Raw genomic sequence first — 21,889 nt, 5'->3', positions numbered from 1 at the left:
TAGTAATTATATGAATGCACTGAAGAGAGAGGGGTGGTGTTAAATTAGTTTGGATCTTATTTCTAGTAGGTAAAATAAAACTGCGTTTAGCTTTACCACAGAAAAAAAAAACTGGAACAATATCAAAATTCGTTACAGGCTTGGGGCTTACCAGGTTTGCTTTCAGGGATATAAAGCAGAGCTCGGACATTGATTGGTGCATCTGTCTTATAGTGAAGTGTAAAACGAGGCCGGTCAAATGAATTAGCGACAAATCTATAGAAATCTGTGTGCATCTCATCTGTGACCTCTTTAGGGTCCATCAGCCAAACAGCCTAAAAACCAAAAAAGGAAATAATACTAGTATTAAAACAGTTATACTAACAGGTGTGCTTCCGATCGCTGGAACTATCACCGTAGACTGGACATTATGGGCTTTATGATTCATGATGGTAGAATGAAGACCGAACTTGTTGGGATGACAAATACAATCAGCCTTTTTGAAGTGAAGTAGCGTCTTTGGTAAATGGTAACTTTTCTTCAGTAGCGTTCAAATAGTAATTACTATTGAATTACTCTAAGCAGGCGTGCCTTGTTAAAAGATAACACACATTGGTCCAATAAGATAGGCACACTTACTCCAGCCGTTTACCCGTACCATTGAACCAAACACTTGGAAAAATGTAGGCTCTATGACTATCTTAGCTCTATGACTACCTTAGTTTTACTGCCCTAGGAATGACGCATGGACGGATAATGGATAGACCTATTAACAAATGAACTAAAATCATTTTTATACAATCCTAATAAGGGGGGATAAGGGGGGGGCGATTAATGCCAGAATTGCCTCTCACTCAATTGGACTATCTGTCTTGGCTTTTTCTACAAATAGCCATTACTTGATGCCCACAACTATTCCATTTTAATTCAACCCAAACTTTTTTTTATCGAGCATTATCATACCATAGGAGGGAGGGTCAATCTTCCTTAGGAAAATGGGGTCCATCAGCCAAACAGCCTAAATACCGATAAAGGAAATAATGCTAGTATTAAAACAGTAATGCTAACAGGTGTGTTTCCCACAGCTGGAATAGACTGGAATGGTCACCATAGACTGGACACTATAGGCTTTATGATTCATGATGGTATTAATCCAGGGATGCCAATTTACGAAAATGTAGGGGCAAGGGGCATTTTCGTTGGTCAATTTTCGCTGAAGGTACAAAAAAAGATATTTCTTAAAAATCCAAGGGAGGGCATTTTGTTTTTAGATTGTTTTAATGAAAATACCAAAACAAGGTATCTTTCAAATTTTGGAGGGTCCGCTGCCCTTCCCCTAATTAACGCCACCGTATATATCGTTCTAGTGCGTCAATGAAAACCATGCCTCATGCCATCGGAATAACTATTATAACAAGAAATATCGTTACAAAGTAGATTAACCGGAATCGAAAAGGTCAAGGAGATTTGCCTCCGCTGTTGCATTGAAAAAAAAATAAGAGCAATAACTATATGTAATTAGTTTATTGGGTATAAATTTTGTTTGTTTTTATTGATGTCTTTTAGTTTCACTGCTGATGGTGAACACGGTATGTGTGTTCGAAATATCCAGTTAAAAATTTTATATCTGTTCACTGTCGATTAAAAGGTTTCATCCCTATTTTGAACTGTTATACTTTGGTAAAGTGGTCTACTACTAGTAGCACACTATCTAACAATAAATTTTTCTTCATTCGACCATTAGTCAATAGTTGGCCTTCAGCCAATTTATGCCAGTGGAATTTCAAAAACTTTGAATTTTCAATGTTTTGCAAGAAACATTGTTATGAAGTAATCACCTTTCTTAACATATTTTTTTTTAACATAGCTATTTTGTTTTAATCACGTTGCAATAAATAGGCGTGTGAATTTTATAATCTACGGTATCTATGGTGTCACCAGTTTTAAAGTAGTAATTCACAAATATTACGCACCGATAGTTGGCTTTCCGCCAATTTGTAACAGCGTATTATTCGAAAATATCTCATAGACAAATTTGTTTCAAAACAACAGCTGTGCTTTATCAGATGTGATTTTTCTGTCATTTATAGTTTTTTGCATAATGTTTTTTTAATCTTTATTACCCGTTTTAACTCAACGAATGTTGTATATAGTACCCTTTTAATACAGTTTTTTACCTTTTCTATATTCTTTTCTTTTGACAAAGGCTTCCAGTGTGAAGCCAAAATATTCAAACTTTATAAGTATATACTAAAATAAGCTCAGTTAGAGAATGTATTAATGTGGACATATGCTGAGGTAAATAAGAGAACAGATTTGTGGATTAAAATTGGGCTGAGTATGAAAACAACTCACTGCAGCCCCCAGCCGGCCGAGGCCAACGCAGCTGGAAACACTCCTCCTCCAATGAAATTCAAAGCCTCCCAGTTTACACTCTCCCAAGAAATTCCAATTCCCTCTAAATCCTTCCTTACAACCTCCTCCCAGCCCATTTGAGGATGACCTGCTTTTCGTTTGGGCTTAGATGGATGGACGAAAAGAACGATCTTTGGAAATCTTTCATCCTTAATCCGCAGCGTGTCCTAATACAGCGTTTATAACACAAATAAAGCTTGCTTGGTGTTCGTTTAGTTCAACGAATGTTAATGTAATTTCATTGTATGATAATTTTGAGCTCTATATAAAAACAAATTTTGATATTTATATACATTTATCTATTTTGTTAAGTTTTATTCTTATTAATAAACATAGCTTATGTAAAAAAATAATAAAATGATAGATGGTATTGTGACACTTCTGAATTTTCGAGAAAATAAAACCCTAGATAATGAGAAGATCGGAAACTTTAGTGTTTTGCATTGTAAAATGAAAGCAACTAAGTTGAGTACCTTTCGAAGATAATGGGATATGGAACTAAATATGGAAAAAAATCCCTCTGGGACCATCTTAGGTCTAATCCATACCTGAAGGATTTTTATAAGGTCAGTACTATATTTTCGTCAGTGTTGCTACATTGAAACTGCAAAAATATATAAGAAAAACTAATTAGTTAAATTTGACAACGCTTATTGTCCGTAAAAAAATACAACATTATCATTCTGTTGATTCCCAAAGACAACTACACCTTCAGAGGAAATTTATTTTCTTAAGTTTATTTCCGCCAGTGTTTACCTCAAATTCAAATAACAAGTTGCATTTTTTATAGCCTAACTTAAAACTAAGAAATACTTGTTTGGAATTTTTATTTCATTGTTTCTGTTAGTCTTATATGATTGTTTCTAAGATTACTATTGAAAAAACAACTCTCAGATACAGAATAAACTCATGCTATAGGTTTGAGAATTCAATATTTAAAGAATTTAATACACAAATTCATGCTACAGAAAATAAATTAATAAACAGAAAATAAACTACAAAATAAACGCATGCTACATGTTTGAGAATCCAATATTTAAAGAGTTTAATACATAAAATCTAAATACTGCTGCTACATCGAACAACTCACCGCAGCACCAAGCCACCTGTGGCCAACACAGCTACACACGCTTCTGCTCCATCCCAATCTATTCAATGCCCCCTTCTTATCACCCTTCCAGCAAGTTCCCATTTCCCTTAAATCTTTCCTTATGACATCCTCCCACGCCAACCGAGGACAACCTGCTTCTCGTTTAGCCCTATACGGTTGGCCGAAAAGGAAAACACCTCCTATGGCGCTATAATTTTTTAACGTATTTTTTGCTGGTTTGTCAATCACGTTCGTTTTTTTTTTTTTTTTTTAATTTGGCACCTTTTTATTTTACTACCCAAAACTGCATAACCATATACGGAGGGTCTTTTCGCTAAAAATTAAATTCTTGGTTTTTCCTACTTTTCTATGATAGAAAAGGTTGTGAAAGTTTCCAGTTAACCAATTCAAGCATTATGACTTCATTTTCCCAATCTTGAGCACTTGAAGAAAAAATTCACTCGAGTTCCGCGGCTTGTTATTTGTCTTCTCAAGCTTGGCTGTTCTCAAACTGAAGCAAATCAGTTTGAGGGGAATTAAAACGGTTTAATTTATGTATTTTCATCCGAAAAGAGTAGCAATTCCTTTCTTTAAGCTACTTTAAGTTAGCTCTTTAATTTGTTATTTTTCGGTAATTTTTTCGTTAAAAATTAAACTCTCGTTTTTTTTCCTAATTTTCTATGATATAAAATTAGTCGTCGAGTTCCGCGGCTTGTTATCGGTCTTCTCAGCTTTGGCTGTTCTCAAACTGAAGCAAACCAGTTTGAGGGGAATTAAAACGGTTTAATTTATGTATTTTAATCAGAAAAGAGTAGCAATTCCTTTCTTTAAGCTACTTTAAGTTAGTTCTTTAATTTGTTATTTTTCGGTAATTTTTTTGTTAAAAATTAAACTCTCGTTTTTTTCCTAATTTTCTATGATATAAAATTAGTCGTCGAGTTCCGCGGCTTGATATTGGTCTTCTCGACTTTGGCTGTTCTCAAACTGAAGCAAACCAGTTTGAGGGGAATTAAAACGGTTTAATTTATGTATTTTAATCAGAAAAGAGTAGCAATTCCTTTCTTTAAGCTACTTTAAGTTAGTTCTTTAATTTGTTATTTTTCGGTAATTTTTTTGTTAAAAATTAAACTCTCGTTTTTTTCCTAATTTTCTATGATATAAAATTAGTCGTCGAGTTCCGCGGCTTGTTATTTGTCTTCTCAAGTTTGGCTGTTCTCAAACTGAAGGAAATCAGTTTGACGGGAATTAAAACGGTTTAATTTATGCATTTTCATCCGAAAAGAGTAGCAATTCCTTTCTTTAAGCTACTTTAAGTTAGCTCTTTAATTTTGTTATTTTTCAGTAATATTTTTGTTAAAAATTAAACTCTCGTTTTTTCCTAATTTTCTATGATATAAAATTAGTCGAGTTCCGCGGCTTGTTATTTGTCTTCTCAAGTTTGGCTGTTCTCAAACTGAAGGAAATCAGTTTGACGGGAATTAAAACGGTTTAATTTATGTATTTTCATCAGAAAAGAGTAGCAATTCCTTTCTTTAAGCTACTTTAAGTTAGTTCTTTAATTTGTTATTTTTCGGTAATTTTTTCGTTAAAAATTAAACTCTCGTTTTTTCCTAATTTTCTATAATATAAAATTAGTCGAGTTCCGCGGCTTGTTATTCGTCTTCTCAAGTTTGGCTGTTCTCAAACTGAAGGAAATCAGTTTGACGGGAATTAAAACGGTTTAATTTATGTATTTTCATCCGAAAAGAGTAGCAATTCCTTTCTTTAAGCTATTTTAAGTTAGCTCTTTAATGTTGTTATTTTTCACTAATTTTTTTGTTAAAAATTAAACTCTCGTTTTTTCCTAATTTTCTATGATATAAAATTAGTCGAGTTCCGCGGCTTGTTATTTGTCTTCTCAAGTTTGGCTGTTCTCAAACTGAAGGAAATCAGTTTGACGGGAATTAAAACGGTTTAATTTATGTATTTTCATCAGAACAGAGTAGCAATTCCTTTCTTTAAGCTACTTCAAGTTAGCTCTTTAATTTTGTTATTTTTCGGTAATTTTTTCGTTAAAAATTAAACTCTCGTTTTTTCCTAATTTTCTATGATATAAAATTAATCGAGTTCCGCGGCTTGTTATTTGTCTTCTCAAGTTTGGCTGTTCTCAAACTGAAGGAAATCAGTTTGACGGGAATTAAAACGGTTTAATTTATGTATTTTCATCAGAAAAGAGTAGCAATTCCTTTCTTTAAGCTACTTTAAGTTAGTTCTTTAATTTGTTGTTTTTCGGTAATTTTTTCGTTAAAAATTAAACTCTCGTTTTTTTTCCTAATTTTCTATGATATAAAATTAGTCGAGTTCCGCGGCTTGTTATTTGTCTTCTCAAGTTTGGCTGTTCTCAAACTGAAGGAAATCAGTTTGACGGGAATTAAAACGGTTTAATTTATGTATTTTCATCAGAAAAGAGTAGCAATTCCTTTCTTTAAGCTACTTTAAGTTAGCTCTTTAATTTGTTATTTTTCGGTAATTTTTTCGTTAAAAATTAAACTCTCGTTTTTTCCTAATTTTCTATGATATAAAATTAGTCGTCGAGTTCCGCGGCTTGTTATTTGTCTTCTCAAGTTTGGCTGTTCTCAAACTGAAGGAAATCAGTTTGACGGGAATTAAAACGGTTTAATTTATGTATTTTCATCCGAAAAGAGTAGCAATTCCTTTCTTTAAGCTACTTTAAGTTAGCTCTTTAATGTTGTTATTTTTCACTAATTTTTTTGTTAAAAATTAAACTCTCGTTTTTTCCTAATTTTCTATGATATAAAATTAGACGAGTTCCGCGGCTTGTTATTTGTCTTCTCAAGTATGGCTGTTCTCAAACTGAAGGAAATCAGTTTGACGGGAATTAAAACGGTTTAATTTATGTATTTTCATCAGAAAAGAGTAGCAATTCCTTTCTTTAAGCTACTTTAAGTTAGTTCTTTAATTTTGTTATTTTTCGGTAATTTTTTCGTTAAAAATTAAACTCTCGTTTTTTTTCCTAATTTTCTATGATATAAAATTAGTCGTCGAGTTCCGCGGCTTGTTATTTGTCTTCTCAACTTTGGCTGTTCTGAAACTGAAGCAAACCAGTTTGAGGGGAATTAAAACGGTTTAATTTATGTATTTTAATCAGAAAAGAGTAGCAATTCCTTTCTTTAAGCTACTTTAAGTTAGTTCTTTAATTTGTTATTTTTCGGTAATATTTTTGTTAAAAATTAAACTCTCGTTTTTTTCCTAATTTTCTATGATATAAAATTAGTCGTCGAGTTCCGCGGCTTGATATTGGTCTTCTCGACTTTGGCTGTTCTCAAACTGAAGCAAACCAGTTTGAGGGGAATTAAAACGGTTTAATTTATGTATTTTAATCAGAAAAGAGTAGCAATTCCTTTCTTTAAGCTACTTTAAGTTAGTTCTTTAATTTGTTATTTTTCGGTAATTTTTTTTTGTTAAAAATTAAACTCTCGTTTTTTTCCTAATTTTCTATGATATAAAATTAGTCGTCGAGTTCCGCGGCTTGTTATTGGTCTTCTCAACTTTGGCTGTTCTCAAACTGAAGCAAACCAGTTTGATGGGAATTAAAACGGTTTAATTTATGCATTTTCATCCGAAAAGAGTAGCAATTCCTTTCTTTAAGCTACTTTAAGTTAGCTCTTTAATTTTGTTATTTTTCAGTAATTTTTTTGTTAAAAATTAAACTCTCGTTTTTTCCTAATTTTCTATGATATAAAATTAGTCGAGTTCCGCGGCTTGTTATTTGTCTTCTCAAGTTTGGCTGTTCTCAAACTGAAGGAAATCAGTTTGACGGGAATTAAAACGGTTTAATTTATGTATTTTCATCAGAACAGAGTAGCAATTCCTTTCTTTAAGCTACTTTAAGTTAGCTCTTTAATTTGTTATTTTTCGGTAATTTTTTCGTTAAAAATTAAACTCTCGTTTTTTCCTAATTTTCTATGATATAAAATTAGTCGAGTTCCGCGGCTTGTTATTCGTCTTCTCAAGTTTGGCTGTTCTCAAACTGAAGGAAATCAGTTTGACGGGAATTAAAACGATTTAATTTATGTATTTTCATCCGAAAAGAGTAGCAATTCCTTTCTTTAAGCTATTTTAAGTTAGCTCTTTAATTTTGTTATTTTTCAGTAATTTTTTTGTTAAAAATTAAACTCTCGTTTTTTCCTAATTTTCTATGATATAAAATTAGTCGAGTTCCGCGGCTTGTTATTTGTCTTCTCAAGTTTGGCTGTTCTCAAACTGAAGGAAATCAGTTTGAAGGGAATTAAAACGGTTTAATTTATGTATTTTCATCAGAACAGAGTAGCAATTCCTTTCTTTAAGCTACTTCAAGTTAGCTCTTTAATTTTGTTATTTTTCGGTAATTTTTTCGTTAAAAATTAAACTCTCGTTTTTTTTCCTAATTTTCTATGATATAAAATTAGTCGAGTTCCGCGGCTTGTTATTTGTCTTCTCAAGTTTGGCTGTTCTCAAACTGAAGGAAATCAGTATGACGGGAATTAAAACGGTTTAATTTATGTATTTTCATCAGAAAAGAGTAGCAATTCCTTTCTTTAAGCTACTTTAAGTTAGTTCTTTAATTTGTTGTTTTTCGGTAATTTTTTCGTTAAAAATTAAACTCTCGTTTTTTTTCCTAATTTTCTATGATATAAAATTAGTCGAGTTCCGCGGCTTGTTATTTGTCTTCTCAAGTTTGGCTGTTCTCAAACTGAAGGAAATCAGTTTGACGGGAATTAAAACGGTTTAATTTATGTATTTTCATCAGAAAAGAGTAGCAATTCCTTTCTTTAAGCTACTTTAAGTTAGTTCTTTAATTTGTTATTTTTCGGTAATTTTTTCGTTAAAAATTAAACTCTCGTTTTTTCATAATTTTCTATGATATAAAATTAGTCGAGTTCCGCGGCTTGTTATTTGTCTTCTCAAGTTTGGCTGTTCTCAAACTGAAGGAAATCCGTTTGACGGGAATTAAAACGGTTTAATTTATGTATTTTCATCCGAAAAGAGTAGCAATTCCTTTCTTTAAGCTACTTTAAGTTAGCTCTTTAATTTTGTTATTTTTCAGTAATTTTTTTGTTAAAAATTAAACTCTCGTTTTTTCCTAATTTTCTATGATATAAAATTAGACGAGTTCCGCGGCTTGTTATTTGTCTTCTCAAGTATGGCTGTTCTCAAACTGAAGGAAATCAGTTTGACGGGAATTAAAACGGTTTAATTTATGTATTTTCATCAGAAAAGAGTAGCAATTCCTTTCTTTAAGCTACTTTAAGTTATTTCTTTAATTTGTTGTTTTTCGGTAATTCTTTCGTTAAAAATTAAACTCTCGTTTTTTTTCCTAATTTTCTATGATATAAAATCAGTCGTCGAGTTCCGCGGCTTGTTATTTGTCTTCTCAACTTTGGCTGTTCTGAAACTGAAGCAAACCAGTTTGAAGGGAATTAAAACGGTTTAATTTGTGTATTTTAATCAGAAAAGAGTAGCAATTCCTTTCTTTAAGCTACTTTAAGTTAGCTCTTTAATTTGTTATTTTTCGGTAATTTTTTCGTTAAAAATTAAACTCTCGTTTTTTCATAATTTTCTATGATATAAAATTAGTCGAGTTCCGCGGCTTGTTATTTGTCTTCTCAAGTTTGGCTGTTCTCAAACTGAAGGAAATCAGTTTGACGGGAATTAAAACGGTTTAATTTATGTATTTTCATCCGAAAAGAGTAGCAATTCCTTTCTTTAAGCTACTTTAAGTTAGCTCTTTAATGTTGTTATTTTTCACTAATTTTTTTGTTAAAAATTAAACTCTCGTTTTTTCCTAATTTTCTATGATATAAAATTAGACGAGTTCCGCGGCTTGTTATTTGTCTTCTCAAGTATGGCTGTTCTCAAACTGAAGGAAATCAGTTTGACGGGAATTAAAACGGTTTAATTTATGTATTTTCATCAGAAAAGAGTAGCAATTCCTTTCTTTAAGCTACTTTAAGTTATTTCTTTAATTTGTTGTTTTTCGGTAATTCTTTCGTTAAAAATTAAACTCTCGTTTTTTTTCCTAATTTTCTATGATATAAAATCAGTCGTCGAGTTCCGCGGCTTGTTATTGGTCTTCTCAACTTTGGCTGTTCTCAAACTGAAGCAAACCAGTTTGAGGGGAATTAAAACGGTTTAATTTATGTATTTTAATCAGAAAAGAGTAGCAATTCCTTTCTTTAAGCTACTTTAAGTTAGTTCTTTAATTTGTTATTTTTCGGTAATTTTTTTGTTAAAAATTAAACTCTCGTTTTTTTCCTAATTTTCTATGATATAAAATTAGTCGTCGAGTTCCGCGGCTTGTTATTGGTCTTCTCAACTTTGGCTGTTCTCAAACTGAAGCAAACCAGTTTGAAGGGAATTAAAACAGTTTAATTTGTGTATTTTAATCAGAAAAGAGTAGCAATTCCTTTCTTTAAGCTACTTTAAGTTAGCTCTTTAATTTGTTATTTTTCGGTAATTTTTTCGTTAAAAATTAAACTCTCGTTTTTTCCTAATTTTCTATGATATAAAATTAGTCGATGTCCGCGGCTTGTTATTTGTCTTCTCAAGTTTGGCTGTTCTCAAACTGAAGGAAATCAGTTTGACGGGAATTAAAACGGTTTAATTTATGTATTTTCATCAGAAAAGAGTAGCAATTGCTTTCTTTAAGCTACTTTAAGTTCTCAAACTGAAGGAAATCAGTTTGAGGGGAATTAAAACGGTGTAATTTATGTTTTTTCATCGGAAAAGAGCAGCAATTCTTTTCTTTAAGCTGCTTCAAGTTTCTTTAAGTTAGTTCTTTAATTTGTTATTTTTCGGTAATTTTTTCGTTAAAAAGTAAATTCTCGGTTTTTTCCTAATTTTCTATCAGTTTGAGGGAATTAAAACGGTTTAATTTATGTATTTTAATCAGAAAAGAGTAGCAATTCCTTTCTTTAAGCTACTTTAAATTAGCTCTTTAATTTATTACTTTTTCGGTATTTTTTTAGTTAAAAATTAAATTCTCGGTTTTTTCCTAATTTTCTATGATATAAAATTAGCGCTCGAGTTCCGCGGCTTGTTATTTGTCTTCTCAACTTTGGCTGTTCTCAAACTGAAGTTGTTCTTTAAGCTGCTCTTTAATTTGTTCCAGCGGAATGGTTGATCAGGTCAAGACAGTGTAAATTTAGTAGCAGGGTAAATAGACCCTTCTCGGACAATTCCTTCTTTAATGTTAAATTGAACGAAAGAAAAGGAATAGGGATGAAATTTACAGATACCTCAGTACTAGAGGCTCTAATATCAACTAAAATGGAGAAATTTTGACCATTGGAGGTTTAACTACTTCTTAATTTAACAAGACTTGACAAATGATTTAGCACCACTTTGGGCTGAATCACCATATATCACATTATTGTCTGAAACACGGTTGAGTCATTTTTACCACCAGTCAAATAATGCCAATTTTAGCCACAGTCCAAAGTGGTCGCACTCACATCAAGAATCTGATTGCGTCCGAGTTTTTTTTTAGATTTTTTCTTTTTTTTAGTTTTTTTTGTTTTTTTTGTTTTTTTTTTTGTTTTTTTTTGTTTTTTTTTTGTTTTTTTTGTTTTTTTTTGTTTTTGTTTTTTTTTTTTTTTTTTTTGTTTTTTTTTTGTTTTTTTTTGTTTTTTTTTGTTTTTTTTTGTTTTTTATTTGTTTTTTTTTTGTTTTTTTTGTTTTTTTTTGTTTTTTAAGTTTTTTTTAAGTTTTTTTTTAAGTTTTTTTAAGTTTTTTTTTAAGTTTTTTATAGTTTTTTTAAGTTTTTTTAAGTTTTTAAAGTATTTTTTAAGTTTTTTTAAATTTTTTAAGTTTTTTTAGTTTTTTTTAGTTTTTTTTTTCAGTTTTTTTTTATTTTTTTTTTAGTTTTTTTAGTTTCTTCTTTTTCTTTTTAATTTTTTTTTAAGTTTTTTTCTTTTTTTAGCTTTCTTTTTTATTTTTTAGTTTTTACCCCATTTATCCCATGTAGAAGACCAGCTGTTAAGAAAAATAGTTGTAGACCCACACATCAGGAACACCGAAATCTCCCAAGGGGAGGGGGGGGCAAGTGTCACCGGAGCTTTCTTTTTACCAAGATTCTACTGGATTGCTTCTCATTTTACTTTTTTTTTCTTGAACAGGGGTACAGACTCCCTACAGGGGTCGTTGCCTCCATCACCCCCCCCCCCTGCCGGCATCCATGCGAAACATAACTGCACAAGGGGAGGATAGGAGGAAAGACTCCTCTCCCCTCTAAGATTCGTCCATAGGATCCCACTCCCAGCTTAACAGAAAAAATGTAGCCTAAAAACATGTGTCTCCTCCCTTTTTACATGCAAGGATCTACAATTAGTAAAATCTCGTCAGTTTACCTGAACAGTGTTTGCTTGATTACCATTGACAAAAATTGGACTTCCTACAAAGTTGCTGTATCTTTTGATCACTTCTTTAACACGATCATCTTTGGAAAACTCAGCAGCATCTGACTTGAGGTGGATTACGATTTTGGTTCCTGGTTGAACCCCTTCTGCTTCTTGAATCTCATATGTTCCAGATCTTGAAAAAAAAAGCTAGACTTGCGGTTTTCCAGTTTGTTTCAATTTTGCATTCCTTTTTCATATACTTTTTAATTTTTTATTTCTCACTGTTTTTAACATCTGGTTTCCTTTTTTTCTATTTCCCGCGATTTTTTTTCCGTTTCACAAAAAGTAATGTGGGAAATAGAAAAAAAACGAGAAACCCAGATGTACAAAAACATCTGGGTTTCTCGTTTTTTTTTCTATTTCCCACATTGCTTTTTTCGTCGTTTTTTCCTATTTCCCAAAGTTTTTATACATCTGGTTTTCTCTTTTTTTTTTATTCCCCACATCTTTTTATTCATCGTTTTTCTTTATTTTCCATAGTTTTTGTGCATCTGTTTTTCTCGTCTTTTTTATTCCCCGCGTCGTTTTTTCTATTTCTCACAGTTTTTGTACATCTGGTTTTCTCATTGTTTTTTCATTCCCCACATCTTTTTTTATGTTTTTTTTTATTTCCCACAGTTTTGAACATCTGGTTTTCTCAATTTTTTTTATTCCCCACATCGTTTTTTCTATATCCCACAGTTTTTTGTACATCTGTTTTTTTCATGTTTTTTTTTTAATTTCCCATATCGTTTTTTCTATTTCCCACAGTTTTTATATATCAGGTTTTCTCTATTTTTCAATGTGTTAACCTTTCGTTGTACTGGAGACCGTTTTGCCTAAACATATATGCTTTCTCTGTTTTGCCGGCTGAATGTCAGAGAGTGGTTCCTAGGTAAAAGGGGCCTGGGAGGGGGTTGAAATTAGAAAGTCACCATACCACCATAAAACCTATACCACCGTATACACCATAATAACATATACACTATAGATAATATAACATATACATAACAACATAATAACATAACTCATACACCATAAATCACCATAAAACATAGAAAATGTAATATTTATTTTATACAAAAGACCATATAATTAATCGAGTTCCACATAATTCCTTTTGCGTCTCCTGTTGTGGCACAGAAATAGCAACAAAAAATCCATAGTAAAGATCTCTTCCCTGCTGTTGCAAGAAGAAATATAAAATTTAGAGCTGATACGATTAAATTGAATCACTTGTGGATTAGTGTGACATCACAATGTTTTGTTGTAGCGTATTTCATTTTCTTTTCTTTTTCTCTCATGAAAATTTACTTCCATCTCTTCTTCATAAAGTCGACCTGCTTCCTTTGAAATCTTTTCACCCCTACTCTACTCGACAAAATTCACTAATTCACCGGCCTCTTGTCAGGTGCGAGCATTCGCGGTTTTCTTTCAGGTACAGTTTGATAATAAATTATAATAAATATAAAAATATTATCAAGGGGTTGTCTTCGAAGAGTATAAAGAAGACATTTAAAGAATTTTTGATAAGTGAATATTAAAAAAAAATTTCTCGGTCAATTTTAATTAAAATTATTATTACTTGTTTTATTTTGCGGTTGGTGGGATTTTTTTTTTTTTTTGATGGGTTCACCCCTCTTGTCAGTTCTAAAGTTGTCAGTTTTTTTCGTGTATTTTTTTCCTCCTTGTTTATGGTTGTTGTTTGATAGTGAGTTTGAACTGGTGAGTACTGTTATTACTATTAGTACTATTATTTTTTACTATTATTATTATTTTTTTTATTTTTAGTTTGAAGAATGTTATTATTTTCATTTATAACTCCCGTGTCATTCGAGCTATGCTCTCTGCCGGGAGTAGGTCACACTTATGTTGTAATTATTGTAAATAATAAAAGAACCTGAACCGTCTTTTACATTCTGGTGAATTCATCCAAATAATATTAATAGGCAACTTCATAGCGGCTAAGGGACTAGAGTCGGTTCCAAAATATTGGTTTGGGTGGCCAATAAGAAAAAAAAGTAATGTTTATTTATTTTAGGCTTATTTCATTCCTATTATTTCCTATTTAATAATTATATTTTTCAATTTTTTTTATTATTTTCTATTTATTATTATTACCATTATTATGGCAACGAAGACAGCTTAGTTTTCGTTTACCAAAATGAAATTGGTAAACTTCTACTTTACCAAAAATCTGCACTTTTTCTGTTTTGATCACTGGCTGAAAACACTGTCCCCTTTTTGTGTCTAGTCGTCCCAGAAATTACTCATTAAACAAGTTATCAAAGATTAATTTGACAAATAATTCTTTCAAGGTGGAAGAGTAAGGCGCCAGGTCATTCCCTCTAGAAGTCATCTAATACCCCTCCTTGCCCATTTTTTCTGAAAAATAAATGAAAATAAACAAACTCAAACCGTCGAAAATTCACCTAATTTTCTATAGACTTTTCCTTGACCCGCGCAGACACAAGACAGGAATCCAATTTTTCAAAAAATATTGAAAAGACACCAGATAAAATAAACCCTATTGAAACAAAGACACACTTCTTAACTATAAAAAAAGAAAGGCCAATTTGATACCTAAAGATTTAAAAACCACCCATGAATATAAGGCAGAAATCTTAGGTTTATAAAGAATAAAAATCGAAAAATTAATAGTACTATTCTAAAAATAAAACAAACTTTCTTAAAGTATCGAGAAGTCAAAGGATTCGAAAAGATTTTTACCACCTCGCCCATAGATATAAGCAAGAAACAGCATTTTTCAAAAACAAAAGAAAATAGAAAAAATTGAAATCTTGTGTTTTATAAAGAATAAAAAATTGAAAAATTAATAGTATTATTCTAAAAATAAAAATGAACTTTTTTAAACCACTAAATATCGAAAAGTCATAGGATCCCTAAAGATGTTTACCACCTCACCCATAGATATAAGGAAGAAACAGCATTTTCCATAAAGTAATGGAAAAAATCAAATCTTTAAACAAAATAAAAACGTCGTTTTAACCATCATAACAGACAAAGAAATTTTACTGATTCAGTAAAAAAACAGAAAGCAATTTGTTTCCTTGACTGCGATAATCACTTGAAAAGCCGGCCAAAACATAAAAGTTCCTAATTACCCATCAGACGTCCATTTGAAGCCCTTTGAATCGGGCCTCGATGACTTTGAATATACATCTATACGATCAGCCACCATAAAAGCAGAGTAAAAACCCACACCAAACTGACCAATAATATTGGAAACTCCTCCAGCATCTGGTTTGTCCTTCAATTGCTCGAGAAATGCCTGCAATACATGAGCTAATATTATAATTAAACTGTGTAAAAGAAACACTACTGGTAAGCGAATTTGCGACGAGAAATGATCAGTTTTTTTTGTTTTAGCTGAAAAAATTCTTAAATAGACTGCATCCGTCCTAGTTGGAGGGACTTTGTCACTTTAATCCCTTCTATGTAAGTAATTTTTAGGTTAGATTAGCATTAGTAAACGGTAGCAATAGTATAGCATATATGAAGGTCGTACTTGCTAAAAAATAGAGTAATGCTGTACCCAGGACGGGTAGAGGGTTGTAGTCCCCCTCCCAACAAAAAAAATCTTAAACATCATGCGTAAATACGCAGTTTCTGGCAATTTAGTGGCTACAAAGGAGTTCAAACAAACTCTTTCTTGACCCCTCCCCCAATCAAACCCTTGGGTATAAACCTGTCCGTTACATTCAAAAAGAATATACCGCACCAGTCTTCATTTTTTTTCGATGATTGAGATTATCTTAAACTTATATACTTGGAAAACTAAACGAGTGCAACATATGAAAACGGCTAAGAGACAAAGGGCCTCTGCGACACCTCCAAAACATTGGATTTTATGTGACCCATCCATTTTGTAAGCAAGGCTGTGGAGTCAGGTTTAAGTTATGACCAACTCCGGCTCCAACTCCAGAACTTTCAAAATACCAACTCCAACTCTATTCAGCAAAAATTTACAAGAACTCTGACATCAAAGCAGTGTTTTAAAGCTTCATTTAGCTAGATTTTATAAGTTATAATAAACTCTGACTCGAGACGTTTTCAATATACCGACTTCAACTCGGACTCCATTTAGCAAAAATTTACTAAACTCCGACTCTACGACTCCAAATCCACAGCCATGTTTAAAAGTTTCGTTTTGTTTTCATGCCACATCTACAGAACCTCTTTTTTACTAGCTGAGGCTAGAGAAGCATAAAGGGGTGAGACTCTTGAGATGGCCATGATTTTTAGTAGCATTTCTTAAATTTTCCACCTTATTTGTCCATTTTCGGCACTGTTCCGCATCCAAACTGAGAGCCCTACCCGAAACGAAATTCTACGCACGTACCAGGCTGAACCCATCTTAAGGGGAAATGGGAATTAATTCCTACTTAGTTACCTTTTGTACTTGAAGTTACCTTTTTGTATCTTCAAATAGAATAAAAAAAATCACTGAATTAGAAAATTTACTATCTGAGCTTTTAGACAAACATACTCTTTTTACGGATAATATCTCTACCGTTTGCTTTTTTTTTGTATCAATTTTGCTTTAACTACAATTTACTTTCCAATTTGTATTTAAGATAAAACTCTAAATGAGGGGCTTTTGGTAATCTTGGAAAATAGCTGAGTTAGGCGAATGAAACTTAGGAATGGACCCAGAGCCTCAATGATCTCCTGGGAAGGTATGCTGAAGTACCAGCCTCCACCCTTCCCCCTCCAAAGACCTTTGGTGACCTTTTGCAATTTTCATGTTATAAAAGTAACCTTGAAAACTAGATGTACTCAAATGAGGCACAAGAAATTATTTTCAGTTTCATAAGGTGGGCTCAATCCTACCGAATTTACCGAATAAACGACAGAGAACTAAAGACCGACTGCTTTCCCGGAATCTTTGAAAAACATTTCACTTCCCCGGTTTGTACCGGTGATAGAGATACTTAGTTTCAATGGAACTTACATCATTATAAAGGGGGAATTTCCTCTTTTGATTGAATAGAGCAAAATTTTCTTTTAAATTTCACGAATAATTTTCACCAAAATGTCTTCGGGAGTTCCCTGTTGTTCTGGGAAGGTTCACAAAAGTGCCCTTTATTTTTGAGACAGCCAGTCGACGCTGAGACTCGCGAAAGGATTTTTAAGTTATCCCTTAAAACCATTCAAAAATAATGAAAATTGCATATTCAAAAACTAGAAGCAACGTAAAAAAGGTTCAAAACACAACATTAAGATAAAAAAATATTTTTCAAGATGTAGATAGGCACAGACCTGACTTCTATGCAATCTATTAAGCTCTAGAAATAAGGATAGGGTAGAGATAAAAGCTAAGTGACAACTTCCTAGGGCCTTTTTTAGCCCTTGGATTCATTTCTAGAAATTTAGATCAACCATTTTCCAAGATAGCAAGAGGGAGCCCCCCCCCCCCACACACTAGAGCTTTACTACATTTAAGCATCTTTAAGTTGTAGACTTTTCAAAGTAAGTCATTTACAAAAACAACCGATTAGGACAGGTATAGATTTCTGGAACAATTTTATGCTGATCTAGCCGAGATACTTCAATCCAACGTCCATAATCAGATTAGGATATCTCATCTCTAAATAGTGCAATTGAACTATATTGCTCTTTCATTGCAGCCCATTATGCCCAATAATAATCTTTATACCTCTCTTCTGAGGGAGCAAGAACGTCTTCCTCTCTGCCCTTATGGTAGACCAGAAATATATCAAATATGCACGATTAAGAAAAAATACAGCAATTTTTCAGGGGAAGAAGTTTATGTCAGGGACATAAAAAGTATTGTATCAAACTCAATTTTCCTAAGTATTAACGCAATATTCAAGCATTGAAATTTTCTCTTTTATCTGCTTCCCATATTCTTTGCTTCATATCTAAAAGCATGCAAAAAGTTCATTTGGAGACGGATAAGTTAAACGGTAACCTTTGATCCAGATCGGGCAATAGTCCCAAGATTTTCAATCATTTCTTCAGATGTCATACCGACGCCAGTATCCTGAAATATAAAAAGGATAAAAATCTAAAAAAAAAGAAAAAAACGAATCCTGAAAAAACTATCCTTTAATTGGACTTCCAGAAAGATTATTAATGTCATAATACCTGTACACAACATGGATAGGAAGGAGGACTGAAGACTGGTTAATTAATTTATGTTAAGATAGTTTTAATCAATTAATAATATTAATCTCCAGGAAAAATCCTGGATTCAGACACCCAATTGTTACACAGACACCGCGCCAGAACAATAAAAAATAGTAACTAAAAAGCACCTTATCTAAATAGACAGATTTACCTAAAAAGCCATTAAATAGTATAAGGTAAACATAATATTTTAATTGATGATGTGGATCTGAATAGTACTTTATTATCAAGCAAACTCTCACAACAATAAAAAATGCCGAGCTTGCTGCCTTCAGTCAGCTAGCCTACATTGTGTGCAAAAATAAGTACATAAGTGCAATATTAAAACATAGCCTACAACAATGAACCAAACTGGCCTATCAAATAAAATGAGTACAATGAAGAAAATGAATAAAAACGAGTACTTAAGTACACTAACATAAGTACATAATGAAATGTAAGTTAAATAAGTAAAAGTAAGTAGCATAAGTAAAATGAATAAAAAAGAGGGCATAAGTAAGAACATAAGTACATTATAAAAAACATACAGCGATGAAACCAACTGGCCTGTCAAATTAAATGAAACAAATGAAAGAAACGAAGCACATTTACAATACAAATGAGACATTAACATGATACATTACAATTTTTATTTATTTATGATTTCAACGAATGCTGGCACAAAGCTCTTTCTGTAGCACTCAGTTCTTGCATTAATAGGATTTAAAACTCGGATTTTTTTGTGCTTGTGATCAGGGTAAACGGGGCTTTGACGGGCAATAATGGGCTGGGAATATAAATTGAAAGCTTGGGTTACGACGCAGATTATTTCCGAAATTGGTACAAATCTGAAAATTGGCTGCCAAGGAAAGGAGGCAGAATTCCTTTTTTTTCTTTTTTTTTAGATAGATACATGTTTATTTACAACAAGAATTAAACCATTTAAACAAACAGCGCAAATGCCTAATGGCATACTTAAGCGCGTGATATATCACCAAAAAAATAAAAAATAAACACAAACAAAAGAAAAAACCGTCATTACTTTGGCTTAAACTAATTTGCACTTTTTAAGGAAATCAAACTTCAACAGTTACAACGGAAAATATTATGGGAGACTAGCAACATGATTTCTTAATAACTTCAGAAATTTATTTCTATCATTACAATTTCTCACAGCTATTGGGATTAAATTCCAAACTTTTGGACCAATATGACGCAAACTAAATCCTGCTCGCACCGTTGGCCTAATTTCAAAAGAGAAATCAGAGCTATGAGATGTTGGGTAATTGTGGAATTGTGAATTTGTCGGGAATAATCTTGGGAAATTTAGTGAAAGTTGTCCAAAAACATAATTGTGGCAAATATTAGAAATGGCAATAAAATGGTGTTGATGAACAGAGAAGAAACCAGAAGATCCATAAAGATGGCTAACTGAGGATCTACTATTAACATTAAACATTAATCTAAGGGCTTTATTTTGTAGACTTTGAAGAGGTTTAAACGTTGAAGGAAAAGTAGATGCCCAAACAGAAACACAATAAAGAAAATATGGATAAACAAAAGAAAAATATATTGTCTTTAAAATATTCCTTGGGAAAAAATGGCGTAAACGAGAAAGAATCCCGATATTTCGCGAGATTTTTAGAGACATTGTTTTCACGTGTTCACGGAAAGACAGATTTTCATCCAAAATAATTCCAAGATATTTAAATTTATCAACACGTTTTAGTACCTATCATTTAGATAAAGAGAAAACTGTTCAGTTTTCTGAGAACCAGATCGAGAAAACAGCATATATTGACATTTCTTCTCATTTAATGAAAGTAAATTTCTGGCATACCAATCCCCTGCAGATAAAAGTGTGTTATTAAGATTATGAAAGAGTATGGATAAATCAGCATGGGATGCAAAAATAACAACATCATCTGCAAACATTACAATTTTACAAAGTGGTAATACCTCAGGCAAATCATTTATAAATAGAAGGAATAAGGTCGGTCCCAGGACAGACCCTTGAGGGACCCCACAACTTGTCAAAAAACTTTCCGAACGGATACCATGAATTCTATCATGACATTCAAGTTTTCTATCCCTAAGATAAGTTTTTAAAAAATTTAAAGATTTTGAAGCAAAACCATATTTTTGGAGTTTCATTAACAACAGACGATGGTCGACTGTGTCAAAGGCTTTGGCGACATCAAGAAATACCGCCAACACATGCTGACCACTGTCAATTGCATCATTTATCTCAAGCAGAAGTTGATGAATTGCCAACTCCGTTGATTTTCCTTTAATGAAACCAAACTGAGAAGGATGAAAAATATTTTTACCAATTAAATAATTATGGAGCTGATGGTTCGCTATCTTTTCCAAAAGTTTACTAAACACTGATAAAAGTGATATGCCTCTATAATTTGAAGGATCACTAGTAATTCCGCCTTTATGTAGTGCAATAACATTAGCTTTCTTCAACAAATCAGGAAAAACTCCATGTACAAATGACAAATTATATATGAGTGAAAGTAATGGGGCAACATCAGTAGCTACCTGTTGTACTGTTCGAGTAGAAAAACCAAATTCATAAGACGAAGAACTATTTTTAAGCTTCATGATAATTTTTTTCCCATGTTGGGGCGTCGTTTCGGAAAAATCAAAAGGGTTTTCAGTTTGATGATCATTATCAAAAGAAATGGTAGGGACATTTAACAATGGAGAAAAAAAATCCGATGTAAGCTTTTTTCCTATTGAACTAAAATAGTCTCCCAATGTATTCAAAATTTCTTTACGGTCAGTTACCTTCCTTCCATCATCTTCTAGGCAATCAACACTAGATTTAGATTTATGGCTAGGTCGAATTCTTTCATTAATCAATTGCCAAATTTTTTTCATATCTGACTTATACTAAATAAACTTATCTTTATATGTTCTTTTTGCATATTTCTTATTTCTATATGCTCTATATTCTTCAAAAGAGGCATCACTTGGATTTTTTAAATACCTCTTAAATTTTATATTCTTATTCTTAATTGAAATCAAAATTCCTTCGGTAATCCAAGGATCAAATTTTTTTGAATAATTCCCATGTATAAACTTAGTTGTAGTAGCCTCCTCTCTGAGCCGTATCATATCAGAAATAAATTTTAATAACATCATTTGAACCATAAACTAGACTCCAATCGTTACTATTAATTAGTTCACGTAGTGGCTTAAAATCAATCCACTCAAATCGTTTATGTGAAGTATCATCTCTAGCATCCCAAGAACGAGTATTAACTCTCCCTAAATCCAGAAGGACACTCACTGGGAAATGGTCTGACATATCAGATAGAATTACAGAGGATTTCAGCGCTTTAACTGAATGAACAGAAAAAAATACGTTATCAATCAGTGTAGCTGTAGTATTTGTAACCCTAGTTGGGAGAGAAACGCTGGGAAGAAAACCAGCACACAGCATAATATTCAAAAATTCATTATGAGTACTAAGATCTAAATTCAGCAAATCAAAATTAAAGTCCCCTGATACAATAACTGGTTTCTTTGACTCGCTGAGTTTTAAAAGAACCGACTCAAAAACCTCAAAAAAATTTTTTGGGTTACTCGATGGAGGTCTACATACTGAACCAAATATAAACGAACCACCACTCGTGGGGTTAATTTCCACAAATAACGTTTCACATAAACCCTCTTCCCAAATTGATATAACCTCTATTACACTAAAAGAACAATCCTGGCGAATACAGACCACCTGTCCACCTCGTGCATTCAATTTCCTACTGCGAGATACACTTTTCATCATAGGAACCTCGAACATAGACATAGGTGAAGAACTAGACAA

The 21,889-nt window shown here is 32.3% G+C and overlaps 1 protein-coding gene across 1 annotated transcript in view; it reads right to left on the bottom strand.

Moving 5' to 3' along the window:
• LOC136025357 (heat shock protein 75 kDa, mitochondrial-like) overlaps window positions 1-21,889 on the bottom strand; it is a 49,360-nt gene that overhangs the window by 14,471 nt on the left and 13,000 nt on the right. The window contains exons 3-6 of the mRNA XM_065701297.1: window positions 17,858-17,929; window positions 15,027-15,193; window positions 11,872-12,055; window positions 152-314 (exon numbers count right to left, since the gene is read on the bottom strand). Coding sequence (XP_065557369.1) covers window positions 152-314; window positions 11,872-12,055; window positions 15,027-15,193; window positions 17,858-17,929 — 586 coding nt within the window. The remainder of the gene's footprint in view (window positions 1-151; window positions 315-11,871; window positions 12,056-15,026; window positions 15,194-17,857; window positions 17,930-21,889) is intronic.

The sequence above is a fragment of the Artemia franciscana genome, chromosome 3, assembly GCF_032884065.1.
Source record: "Artemia franciscana chromosome 3, ASM3288406v1, whole genome shotgun sequence".
NCBI classification, from domain to species: Eukaryota; Metazoa; Arthropoda; class Branchiopoda; order Anostraca; family Artemiidae; genus Artemia; species Artemia franciscana.
Note: the sequence above shows the minus strand (reverse complement) of the source record. Positions and strands in the feature narration are given on the sequence as shown.